The 13,216-nt window shown below is 38.9% G+C and overlaps 1 protein-coding gene across 1 annotated transcript in view; it reads left to right on the top strand.

Annotated features, from left to right (window-relative positions):
• LOC128580889 (chronic lymphocytic leukemia up-regulated protein 1-like) overlaps window positions 1–11,540 on the top strand; it is a 51,610-nt gene extending 40,070 nt beyond the window's left edge. Inside the window, 2 exon segments of the mRNA XM_053583356.1 lie at window positions 11,056–11,169; window positions 11,391–11,540. Of these exon segments, the coding sequence (XP_053439331.1) occupies window positions 11,056–11,169; window positions 11,391–11,540 (264 nt within the window).
• Window positions 11,541–13,216: the final 1,676 nt, after the last annotated feature.

The following is a 13,216-nucleotide window of genomic DNA, read 5'->3' as shown; positions in this document are numbered from 1 at the left end:
GATATACAGATAATTACCAAGCTTCAAAATAGTTAAATTAATTTTTAAGAAGGCTGAAACTCGTGTGAGAATTTCCAGTTGTCTTTTGTTCCAAATATGTCTTAATTATGAATGAATCTTGAGAACATAATTGCCCAGACATTCTACGTCCAAGAATTTTTCAGTGTCTCTCATGAAATCTGTTCCCATCATTACTCATGATATTGTGTGAACAGTATTCCACACAAACTGGGTGCCCACTAATAACTGTTTGGCCAGTTGGAGGGTTATGATCTAATGCACCACTATCATTTATGCAAGGGGCCCACGGGAATTAGCATGATCTCATAAGTGTCATTTTTATTTTCCTTTGAGAAAGAAACAGATAGTGTTTTGTCTCGGGTTCTGTGTGTGTGCATGTGAGTGTTTGTGTGTGTGTGTGTGTGTTTGAGGGGGTATGAGGAGAAACACGATAGGGGCATAAATGTGGGCTCATCGAACAAGAAAGAATAAGGGAACAAAAGGAAGGAAACATAAAATTATAGATAAGGAAAATCAAGACTATTAAAAACTGAGAAATTTTTATGCTAAAATGTACACTCATTTAAAAAAAAACGTTCCCCAAAGCAAGCCAAATTGCCTTATGAGATGATTGGCAGAATCAAGCTTAAAAGCACCTGGAATTTAAAACAAAAACCAATTTATGTTTTATTTAAGAAAAGAAAATAGATGGGCCTGCCAATAATTTCAAAATTGAGTTTACAAAAAGAAAAACAAACCTGGAACCTAATATCAAATGAGTTTGAAATAAAAAGTAAACCTATGAACAGAACACACATGGACAGAAGTCACCACTGCCTCCCTCGCTTAGCCTGTGTAATTCCCCAATGTCTTCTTTCTCCTCTTTTTCTTCTCACTCCTAGAATGGGGAGTAGATGAATACATCAGAGATGGTCATTTACCCAGATTGGCACAAAATTCATAAATCACAAACTCTGGGAAAATGTAGGCATCTTTGTCAAGGCCAGAGTTCTGTTTGGGTCTTTCACAAGGACTTTAAAACAAAATTTCAAAAAGTTTGCGTGTGACTATCTTCATATTTATTAGTTTGAACCATGCAAAATTGAAGTTTTTATAGCCAAGAAGAAAAAAATCAGTGGTATTGACAATTTCAAATGATTAAATCTAATATATTATAATTTTGATTATAGAAATATTCAGATCTTAAGCACATAATTAAAGCTAAGATTTCCCTTTGGTCACTAATCCTTCTGACACAAGGTGTAGACTCAAGTTCAGGAACACAGAAGGTCCAGATCTGGGTTTCTCTACCTTTTGGTTGGTCATTTGTTCTGAGTCACCACATGAAACATCTGCTATGGACTCTTTCTCCCATTAGAGGGATTTTCATTCTGGGCACTTCATTGGCTTCAGCAATATACTATATACGCTGGTTCTTGTTTCCGACTGAGCATCATTATTATTATTAGTGCTGCCCTCCCACACTTCCCAGCTCTCTTGATATTTCTCTCCTATCCTTTTCTTATACTTTCTCTAAGGCTTCCTTTATCACATAACCATTGTCCAAGTATGTCTTGTTTCTTCTCCTCAGTGCATTTTCTTTGCTTGCTCTTGTGTATATAGAGATGGACTTTGTTTTCCCTCTAAAATCTCATGGTTTTGGAGGTAAACTTTTAAACATGGCTTCTGAGGAGAGAATTCCCTTACAAAGGAAACAAAGCCCTAGTTTCTAGAAACAAGACCCAAAGAACTGACTGCCTCAGCATTTTTAGCAGAAGTTCATGTTCAGGCTAGGGTAAACAAAATGAACTTCAAAGTGCTGATCAAAACCTTTGGGTAGTTATAAAACCAGATCATCAACAAGTAGTCACTATCAATAACACAAAGAGCACAGGGGTCACAAGTCACTAAGTGTATACAAGTGTGTTACAATTAATTTTATGCACCAACTTGCCTGAGCTATGGAATGCCCAGAAAGCTGGTAAAACATTATTCTGGGTGTGTTTGTGAGGGTGTTTTAGGAAGAGATCAGCATTTGGATGAGTGAACTGAAGATTGCAGGTGGTCTTCCCCAGTGTGAGTGGGCATGATCCAATCTGTTGAGGGCCTGAATAAAACAAAAAGCTGAGGGAAGAGCAAATTTGCTTTTTCTCTCCTTGATCTAAGACATCTATCTTCTCCTGTCCCTGACATTAGTGCTCCTGATTTGTGAGCTTTCAGACTTACACCAGGACTTATACCATCAGCTTCCCTCATTCTCAGTCCTTTGGACTTGGACTAAATTAACCCACCAGCTTTCCTTTTTCTCCAGCTTACCAGTGGCAAATAATGGGTCTTCCTAGCCTTCATAACTGGGTGAGCCAGTTTCTATTTTATTTCCATATACAATTGTGCATTGCTTAAGGACAAAGATATAGTCTAAGAAATTCATCATTAGAGGATTTCATCATTATGTGAACATCATGGAGTGCACTTACACAAACCTAGATGGTGCAGCTCACTCCACATCTAGGCTACACACATCTAGGCTCCACATTGCTCTAGGCTACGCACCTCTACAGTACAGTACTGTATTCAGCAGTGTAGGTAATTGTAACACAGTGGTGAGTATTTCTGTTCTAAACAAATCTAAATGTAGAAAAGGTACAGTAAAAATACAGAATAATAATCTTATGGGATCACCATTGTATATGCAATTCTTTGTTGACTAAAATGTCATTTAGTGGTGTATGACCACACACAGACACACATACGCTTTATTGGTTTTGTTTCACTGAAGAGCCCTCACTAATACAACATGGTGTACATTATATTAGCTGTAGTTAAAAATTCACAATTTTGATTGAACTTATTTGAAGATAAGAGTTTGGATGTACAAATGAGGGTAGTGTCCTGCTGATGAATGAAATTTGGAGCAAACCCAGAGCATCCACCTGGTATGTGTTAGGAAGTCCACAACAATACTTTATGGTAAAGCCTCCCTCAACACCTCTCTGAAGTTGTGAATAACTTTTCTAAGGGAGGTTTTTTTATGAAAGATGACACTTGATAGATAAAATTGGGATGGGCAGGATTCTTCAAATACTTTTGAACACTGACCTTTATTTTTTCCAAGTAGTGGGGCCCCAGGCATAGGCCCATGATAAGTGTCTATGGCCCATGAGGCTACACTGTCTGTAGAGAATGTGAAAACAGTAAGAGTCTACTATACACCAGTCTGTTATCATTGTCAGCATGCACCACAGTTTTAAACAACATCAGTGGCAAAACATCCTTCCCTGAAAAAATATTTTCTTGGAGTACATTCAGTTGTAACATTCAGTACATTCAGTTGCAAATCTCTGTAATGCTGAGATTTTTAGACATATAAATAAGTTTCAAATTAGTACAATTAAATTACTTATCCTTTAACAAAAGCCTTGAATCTGACATGAAAATTATTTTAGAAAACTTCTAGGTAGTTAGTCCCTGACTCACAAGGACTCAGGTAAATGCTTGGGAAAGTTCATAACCTTAGTGTATGTGGTACCATGTGTTTCTGCTTTAAATCATAGATTCAAAATCAAGGATTATAACACAATGATTGACAAGACAAAGAGACCTACCCAGAGTTGCTTTGATTTTGTCATTCTGTGGTACTGACCACTTGGAGTTCTTGTGTATCGGAAAAAGGGAAGGAAGGCAAGAAGAGACTAAATTTATTTTCAGCATTCAAATTCCACAAATTTCAAAAATCTCATTTCTTTTTTATCAACCAATTTTAAGCAACACTTGACCTAAGATTTCATTAAGATTAGCTAAGCACCAGTTCTCAAGCTGTGGATCACGACCTACAGAAACTGTATTAAGAGTTGGGTAAGGATCTACTAGTGGTAAAGCACCTGGAGGGAGTTGAGGTGGAGTCTGAGTTGACAGCTTGTGTTGATGTTGCAGGTGCGTTATGGGCACAGAACCTGAGGAACTCGGGGAAGCTGGCTTTGGGGGTCTAAATGAGGCTTTTAGAAGTTCTATATGCCCGTACAATAAGTTAATGATTATTATAGAATATGACTGATTACTGTGAATGATACAGCAGTGATCTGAAAGGGTTAATGCATTATTTTCAAATGATTATTGAGATATATGAGTTTTGGGTGGAGCAAGATGACAGCCGAGTAACAGCTTCCCTGCAACTGGGCAAGGTGAGTCTGGGGAGATAAGACTCCAGGTCTCTCTGGCTGGTGGGATCTGCCTATAATCATCCCTTTGAGGATACAGGGAGTCAGCAAGGGACTTCTGGACCCCAAGAATAGTGGAAAACTGGCAAATGGTTGTGGGTGTTCAATCAACCTAATCCCACCGGCACCTGTAAGTACAAGCAGCAGTGAGACTGCAAACCGGAAAGACCTTACCTATGAACTGTTTTGGTGTTTTTGGACTCTGCACTCAGTTGAACTGCCTTGGGGAGAGCTTGAGCAGGAGTGTGGAGAACTTTGGGCATTGTCTAGGACCCCAGACTGAGACTCTGAGCCAGATGGAGCTAATAGTATTCAGCTGTGGGACGCAGGGAGCCATTGTGAGAGAACATCCCCGGAAAGCTCCACCCTCAGGGTCCCAGAGCAAGGATCAGGCAGGAGCTAGTAACCTAGTGACTGAGCAGCCTAAAGGCGGGAACTGAGCAGCCGTACAGCCTTAACCCTCAGGGGCAGAGTGAGACCAGTTTTGGCACACTGGAGCCTCGGGCTGTTGCCCTGGGTAGAGTGCCCTGGTGTCACAGCTCATAGCAACCTCAAACTCCTGGACTTGGCACTGCCCAGACCCGCGACCTGCGACCCACGCTTGCAGGGCCTCTGCATGCCCTAACCAGGAACTGCAGGAGCTGCACAAACCTACATCCTCTCTCCCGTACCATTGCAGCCTCCACAACAGCCCGCTTATTTGGCCAGGGACTCTGGTAGCCGCATACCCCCCAGAGCCCTCCCAGCCTCTGTGCAGAGCCCTTCTCCTGGCCAGAGACTGCTAGAGCCTAGGGATCTCTGTGCCAAAGACACTGGGTGCCAGGAACTCCCAGAACCATGCGCACCACCTACTGCCCTGTTGCTGGATCCGGGTGTGTCACACTCCAGAGCTGCTTCCACAACCAGAACTCCCTGGCTGGGGCAGCTCCAGAAGAACTACACAGGGTCACTTTCTACAAAGATCCAGCAACAATAGAGTGATCCCACTGGGGTCTAACCTTGGAGACACACCTCCCCAACTCTGAGGATGGCTAGAGGCAACAGTGAAAAAAATCATGAGGCAAAATCAACAGGAAAACTCTGGCAATATGAATAATAAGAGTAGATCAACTCCCCCAAGGATCAATGGGGAAGACATAGCACAAGATCCCATGCACAAACAATTAGATGAGATGTCAGAAATCGAATTCAGAATCTGGATAGCAAATAAGATCAAATCAGAATTCCAAGCAGTAACCAAAAAGATAACTCAAGAATTCAATGAATTCAAAGACAAAATGACCAAAGATTTTGACACAATGAGACAAGAAGTTGCAGCCCTCAAAGATCTGAGAAACACAGTAGAATCCCTCAGTAACAGAATGGAGCAAGCAGAAGAAAGGATTTCTGACATTGAAGACAAAGCTTTCAAATGCTCCCAAACTCTCAAAGAGAAAGAGAAATGGAGGGCCAAAACAGATCACTCTCTCAGAGAGCTCTGGGATAATTCAAAGAAAACTAATATTCATCTTATAGGGATCCTTGAAAGTGATGAAGTGGCTTCACAAGGCACACAGTCTCTTCTCATGAGATTATGAAGGAGAACTTTCTGGACATGCAGAGAGATTCTGAAATTCAGATAGCAGACAGTTACAGAACTCCAGCACGATTCAACCCAAATTAGACATCCCCCAGACATACCATAATCATCTTCACTAAAGTTAATATGAAGGAGAAAATTCTGAAAGCAGCCAGACAAAAGAAAACCATCACCTACAAGGGCAAGAATATTAGAATAACTGCAGATCTCTCTGCTGAAACCCTTCAAGCTAGAAGAGGATGGTCATCAACTTTTAATCTCCTAAAACAAAATAATTTTCAACTCAGGATCCTGTACAGCTAAACTGACTTTCATTTATGATGGGGAAATTAAATACTTTAACAACATTCACATGTTGAAGAAATTTGCCATAATTAAACCAGCTCTCTAGGGTATTCTCAGACCTATCCTTCATAAATACCAGCGTAACCCTCCACCGCAAAAGTAAACCCACCCAGAAGATTTTGATCAAATTCCAACTTTCCACTTCGCAAAAGGATTAAAAATGTCCACCAGACTCTCCAAAGGCTTATCAATATTCTCAATTAATGTGAATGGTTTAAATTGTCCTCTAAAGAGGCACAGGTTGGCTGACTGGATACAAAAACTCAAGCCAGATATCTGCTGCATACAAGAATCGCATCTTACATTCAAAGACAAATTTAGACTCAAGGTGAAGGGATGGTCATCTGTACTCCAGGCAAATGGAAAGCAGAAAAAAGCAGGCATTTCGATCCTATTCGCAGACACAATAGGCTTTAAACCAAGCAAAATAAGGAATAATAAGGATGGACACTTCATATTTGTTAAAGGCAATACTCAATATGATGAGATTTCAATTATTAATATTTATGCACCCAACCACAACGCACCTCAATTTATAAGAAAAACTCAGACATGAGCAACTTGATTTCCTCCAGTTTCAGAGTAATTGGAGATTTTAACAACTTTAGCAGTGCTGGATAGGTCCTCCAAAAAGAAGCTAAGCAAAGAAATTTTAGATTTAAACTTAACCATTTAACATCTGGACTTAACAAACATCTACAGAACATTTCATCCCAACAAAACTGAATACACATTCTTCTCATCAGCTCACAGAACATACTCCAAAATCGACCACATCCTAGGCCACAAATCTAACCTCAGCAAATTTTAAAAAATAGAAATTATTCCTTGCATCTTCTCAGACTAACATGGAATAAAAGTTGGACTCAATAACAACAGGGACCTGCATACACATACAAAAACATGGAAGCTAAACAACCTTATGCTGAAGGATAGATGGGTTATAGATGACATTAAGAAGGAAATCACCAAATTTTTAGAACAAAACTACAATCAAGACATGAATTACCAGAACCTCTGGGATACTGCAAAGGCAGTCCCAAGAGGGAAATTTATAGCACTGCCAGCCTTCCTCAAGAAAACAAAAACAGAGGAAGTTAATAACTTAATGGGACATCTCAAGTAACTAGAGAAGGAAGAACACTCCAACCCCAAACCCAGCAGAAGAAAAGAAATAACCAAAATCAGAGCTCAATTAAATGAAATTGAAAACAAAAGAATTATACAACAGATCAATAAATCCAAAAGTTGGTTTTTTAAAAGATCAATAAAATAGATAAACCTTTGGCCAACCTAACCAGGAAAAAAAGAGTAAAATCTCTAATTTCATTAATCAGAAAAGGTAATGATGAAATAACGACAGACCCCTCAGAAATTCAAAAAATCCTTGACGAATACTGCAAGAAACTCTACTCTCACAAATATGAAAATCTGAAAGAAATCGACCAATACCTGGAAGTATGCCACCTACCAAGACTTAGCCAGAATGAAGTGGAAATATTGAACAGGTCTATATCAAGTTCTGAAATAGCATCAACTATACAAAATCTCCCTAAAAAGAAAAGCACAGGACCAGATGGCTTTACGTCAGAATTCTACCAAACACTTAAAGAAGAACTAGTACCTATACTACTAAACCTCTTCCAAAATATAGAAAAATAAGGAATATTACCCAGCACATTCTATGAAGCAAACATCACCTTGATCCCCAAACCAGGGAAAGACCCAACAAGAAAAGAAAATTATAGACCAATATTACTAATGAATATAGATGCTAAAATACTCAATAAGATCCTAACAAACAGAATCCAACAACACATCAAAAAAATTATGCACCACGACCAAGTCAGATTTATCCCAGGGTCTCAAGGCTGGTTCAATATACATAAATCTATAAATGTAATTCAACACATAAACAAACTTAAAAATAAAGACCATATGATTCTTTCAATTGATGCAGAAAAAGCTTTTGATAATATCCAGCATCGCTTCATGATCAGAGCACTTAAGAAAATTGGTATAGAAGGGACGTTTCTTAAACTAATAGAGGCCATCTACAGCAAACCCACAGCCAATATCGTATTGAATGGAGTTAAATTGAAATCATTTCCACTTAGATCAGGAACCAGGCAAGGTTGCCCATTGTCTCCATTGCTCTTTAACATTGTAATGGAAGTTTTAGCCATTGCAATTAGGGAAGAAAAGGCGATCAAGGGTATCCACATAGGGTCAGAAGAGATCAAACTTTCACTCTTCGCAGATGATATGATTGTATATCTGGAAAACACTAGGGATTCTACTACAAAACTTTTAGAAGTGATCAAGGAATATAGCAATGTCTCAGGCTACAAAATCAACACCCATAAATCTGTAGCTTTTATATATACCAACAATAACAAAACCAAACAAACAGTCAAGGACTCTATTCCTTTCACAGTAGTGCCAAAGAAGATGAAATATTTGGGAGTATACCTAACAAAGGACGTGAAAGATCTCTACAAAGAGAACCATGAAACTTTAAGAAAAGAAATAGCTGAAGATGTTACCAAATGGAAAAGCATATCATGTTCATGGCTAGGAAGAATCAACATTGTTAAAATGTCTATGTTAACCAAAGCAATATATAATTTTAATGCAATTTTTATTAAAGCTCCATTGTCATATTTTAAAGATCTTGAAAAAATAATACTTCGTTTTATATGGAATCAGAAAAAACCTCAGATAGCCAAAACATTACTCAGCAATAAAAACACAGTGGGAGGAATCACACTACCAGACCTGAGACTGTACTACAAATTGATAGTGATCATAAGAGCATGGTATTGGCACAAAAACAGAGAAGTAGATGTCTGGAACAGAATAGAGAACCAAGAGATGAATCCAGCTACTTACTGTTATTTGATCTTTGACAAGCCAATTAAAACATTCAGTGGGGAAAAGATTCCCTATTTAATTGGGTGAACTGGCTGGCAACCTGTAGAAGATTGAAACTAGACCCACACCTTTCACCATTAACTAAGATAGACTCTCACTGGATAAAAGATTTAAAATTAAGACATGAAACTATAAAAATACTTGAAGTAAGTGCAGGGAAAACTCTTGAAGGAAATGGCCTGGGTGAATATTTTATGAGGACTCCCCAGTCAATTGAAGCAGTATCAAAAATACACTACTGGTACCTGATCAAACTAAAAAGCTTTTCTGCACAGCCAAGAACATAGTAAGTAAAGCAGGGAGACAGCCCTCAGAATGGGAGAAAATATTTGCAGGTTATACCTCTGATAAAGGTCTAATAACCAGAATCCACAGAGAACTGAAATGTATTAGCAAGAAAAGAACACGTGATCCCATTCAGGGTGGGCAAGGGACTTGAAGAGAAACTTCTCTAAAGAAGACAGACGTATGATCTACAAACACATGAAAAAAAGCTCATCATCCTTAATCATCAGAGAAATGCAAATCAAAACTACTTTGAGATATCACCTAACCCCACTAAGAGTAGCCCACATAACAAAATCACAGAACCAGAGATGTTGGTGTAGATGTGGAGAAAAAGGCACACTTCTACACTGCTGGTGGGAATGCACACTAATACGTTCCTTCTGGAAGGATGTTTGGAGAATACTTAGAGACCTAAAAATAGACCTGCCATTCGATCCTATAATTCCTTTACTAGGGTTTATACCCAGAAGACCAAAAGTCACAATATAACAAAGACATCTGTACCAGAATGTTTATTGCAGCCCAATTCATAATTGCTAAGTCCTGGAAGAAGCCCAAGTGCCCATCGACCCACGAATGGACTAGCAAATTGTGGTACATGTATACCATGGAATATTATGCAGCCTTAAAGAAAGACGGAGACTTTACCTCTTTTATGTTTACATAGATGGAGCTGGAACATATTCTTCTTAGCAAAGTATCTCAGGAATGGAAGAAAAAGTATCCAATGTACTCAGCCCTACTATGAAGCTAAATTATAGCTTTCACATGAAGGCTATAACCCAACTATAGCACAAGACTATGAGGAAAGGGCCAAGGAAGGGGAAGGGAGGGGGGAGGTTAAGATGGAGGGAAGGGAATGGGTGGGGCCACACCTACGGTGCATCTTAGAATGGGTACAGGCAAAACTTACTACATGCAGAATACAAATGTCTGCATACAATAACTAAGAAAATGCAATGAAGGCTACGTTGAACAGTTTGATGAGAATATTTCAGATTGTATATGAAACCAGCACATTGTACCCCTTGATTGCACTAATGTACACAGCTATGATTTAACAATAAAAAAGAGAAAGAAACTATATTAAACAGTAGCAGCATTAGGAAGGTTGAGAACCACTAAGCTAAAGGATGCTAGAAAAACTATGCCTGATATACTCTGCTCTAACTTCTTCAGTAAAAGAGAAGAGGAGAGAAGAAAAGACAGGAACAGAGAAGAGAAGAAATGAAGCTATCAGAGAAGTGTAGAATTGGGATTAAGTTATCAGTTAAAGATACTGTTAAGTATCTTTGCTTAGGGTACGATTATTATATTAGAATGTTAATATCATGCTGTGCTACTTTGAAGTTTGGTCCCTGGACCAGCAGCATCTGCATCACCCAGAAGCTTGTTAGAAATGCAGAATCTTGGGCCTCACCCCAGACTTACTGAATCAGAATCTGCACACTGACAAGATGACCAGGGATTCCTATGCAGGGCAGAGTTAGAGAAGTTCCGTGGGAGCATGTGATGGCTTCTGCAACTTAGGATGCCTGAGTATTCCTAAGGAGAACACCCAGGTCTTGGCTTCAGGTAGACTTGTGTTTCTCCCCTGATCACTGGCTGCTTGACCATGAGCAAGGGATTCCGCCTTCATGAGCTTCAACTTTCTGATCCGTAGAATGGGGACAATAGTAATTATCTCCCCAGGTTTGTTTGGGGGGAAGGTCAATACCTGCTCCTCCCTTTCATTCCTTTCTTTATAGGCCTGTCTCAAACAATTCTGCTACCGGCCTGTGTGCTGTTGTCCGTTTCCTTAACTTAGTAATACCGTAGGACTGCTGGATGTTGGCCACCCAGGGGAATGCAGCAAACTGGCCAACATACAGAGGTGGCCAACACGGGGAACCAGGCCTGCTGCACGGATGCATACATGTGGTACATGTCCAGTCCATGGAAATTAGGCCAACTTAAGGAGGTGGTCAACTATGGAGGTTCTACTGTATATGTAACTGAGTGTTATCTAGAGACAACACTGAAATAAGCTGATTTTTTATTAATGTTCTCAGGAGAATAGGGTATGATTTGGCAAATTGCCTCTTAAGACATTCTTTGACACTTCCATATTCTCTTTCTCTCAATTGATATGTAAGCAATATGTCACTTCCACAAAGCCAGAGATACATTCTGGATAGATAAAGAACAAGTTCATTTATTCTAGGTTTTAGCCAAAAGTTTAAAATTTCAACTTCTAGTGTTAGTAACCTAAAACAAATTCAGTACAGTCCTCCTGCTTAAGCATCCCAAGCCCTTGTGCTTAAACATATTCCTTGCACTAAATAGGTTACGCAAAAACCAAATTTGTGTGAGATATTGTAGACTAAAGTGAATTACACAGTGTTCCCACAAGAAGATACTATATGTTTCAAAAACTGTGTGTGTGTGTGTGAGAGAGAGAGAGAGAGAGAGAAAGAAAGAGAGAGACTTTTGTCTTTATAAACCAGCTGCTATGATTAATAAGACGAAGTTTTTTAAAGAAAATGAAATCATAACAAAAGCCCTCTTCATGCCTAACTTTTATCAGGGGCAGAAACGAAAGAGGCAACACAGCATGAAATGATGAGACCAAATGATGAAAATTCATTCCCAGTGATTACTTTCAAGAGTAATTTCTCTTGGGTAATTCAGCGCGCTGTTAGTACAGCTCTCCAGAGTGATAGTTAATGTAAATGAAGCTACTAAAAGTGGATTATTGTGGCAAGAATATACTCAACCAATAATGGTATAGAAACCCACTCAGAGCATTCGGGAAAAATACAAGAGAAGAAATGTCCTTTTTTTTTTTTTTTTAAAGTTAATGACCTGCGATATATTTCTTCTCTGACTTAACAAATGGCAAGCACTTAAAAAATACCCATCCAGGAAAAAGAGATGAAAAAATCCATTTGGATGAAATAAGAACCTACCTGAATTGTCAATATTTTTGTTTGGTCCCAGGGACTCAGGCTTTCAGCCAAAGTCTTTGAGCAATGTTGGCAAATGTCTCAAATTATTTTTGCCAACTTTTATGTTGAAAAAAATAACATTTTAAAAACCTTTCTTACAGAGGTGTATGGTGCTCTAAAATGTTGTCAGAAAAAAAGTAAATACTAATGTAATGTGAAAAAAAGTTTTAAAGACATCCTCTTTCACAAGCCCATGCAAACAGCTTTCGGAATGTCCACACTGAGTAGCTGTTATTTTTGCTTTCTCTATACCAACCTCTTGGCTATTATAAGACTGGTTATGGGACAGCTATTGCCACCCTTCTGCATGGAAATATTCAATGGAATATTCATGGAAATTGGTTTCCTAGTTTAGATTGTGGCCTTCTGGGCAGGACTGGAGCAGGGACATAGAGAGGAGCAGCTGCAAGCTATGTTTAGAAGGGTGTCCTGGGAATATCTCACAAGAGCAGACATACTTAAAGGTAGGGTTTGCATGAAAGGAAGAAGGGGGTAATTCTATTTTTTTTTTCCATTTTTTTTAATTTTTTTTTTATTGTTGGGGATTCATTGAGGGTACAATAAGCCGGGTTACATTGATTGCAATTGTTATGCAAAGTAAGAAGGGGGGTAATTCTATGTAGGGTAGAGCCTCTTATGTGGAATGAGAGAAGCAGAAGAGAGGAAGCAAAAGGAATTATGTTTTTCATCAGCCATATTTGCAGGTAGGAAGATGGCTAAGAAAATGGAAGTCACGCTGACTGAGGCTTATAAAACAAGGTGTCAAGAAAGTGGAACAGATTGATTTCATTTGTGACAGGAAGATGAGCCAGGAGATAATCCAGAAGTCATTGGGGGTTGACGATAGAACTTATTTTGGGGATACT

This window comes from Nycticebus coucang, chromosome 3, assembly GCF_027406575.1.
Source record: "Nycticebus coucang isolate mNycCou1 chromosome 3, mNycCou1.pri, whole genome shotgun sequence".
Classification (NCBI taxonomy): Eukaryota; Metazoa; Chordata; class Mammalia; order Primates; family Lorisidae; genus Nycticebus; species Nycticebus coucang.
This window is presented reverse-complemented; position numbering and strand designations above follow the sequence as displayed.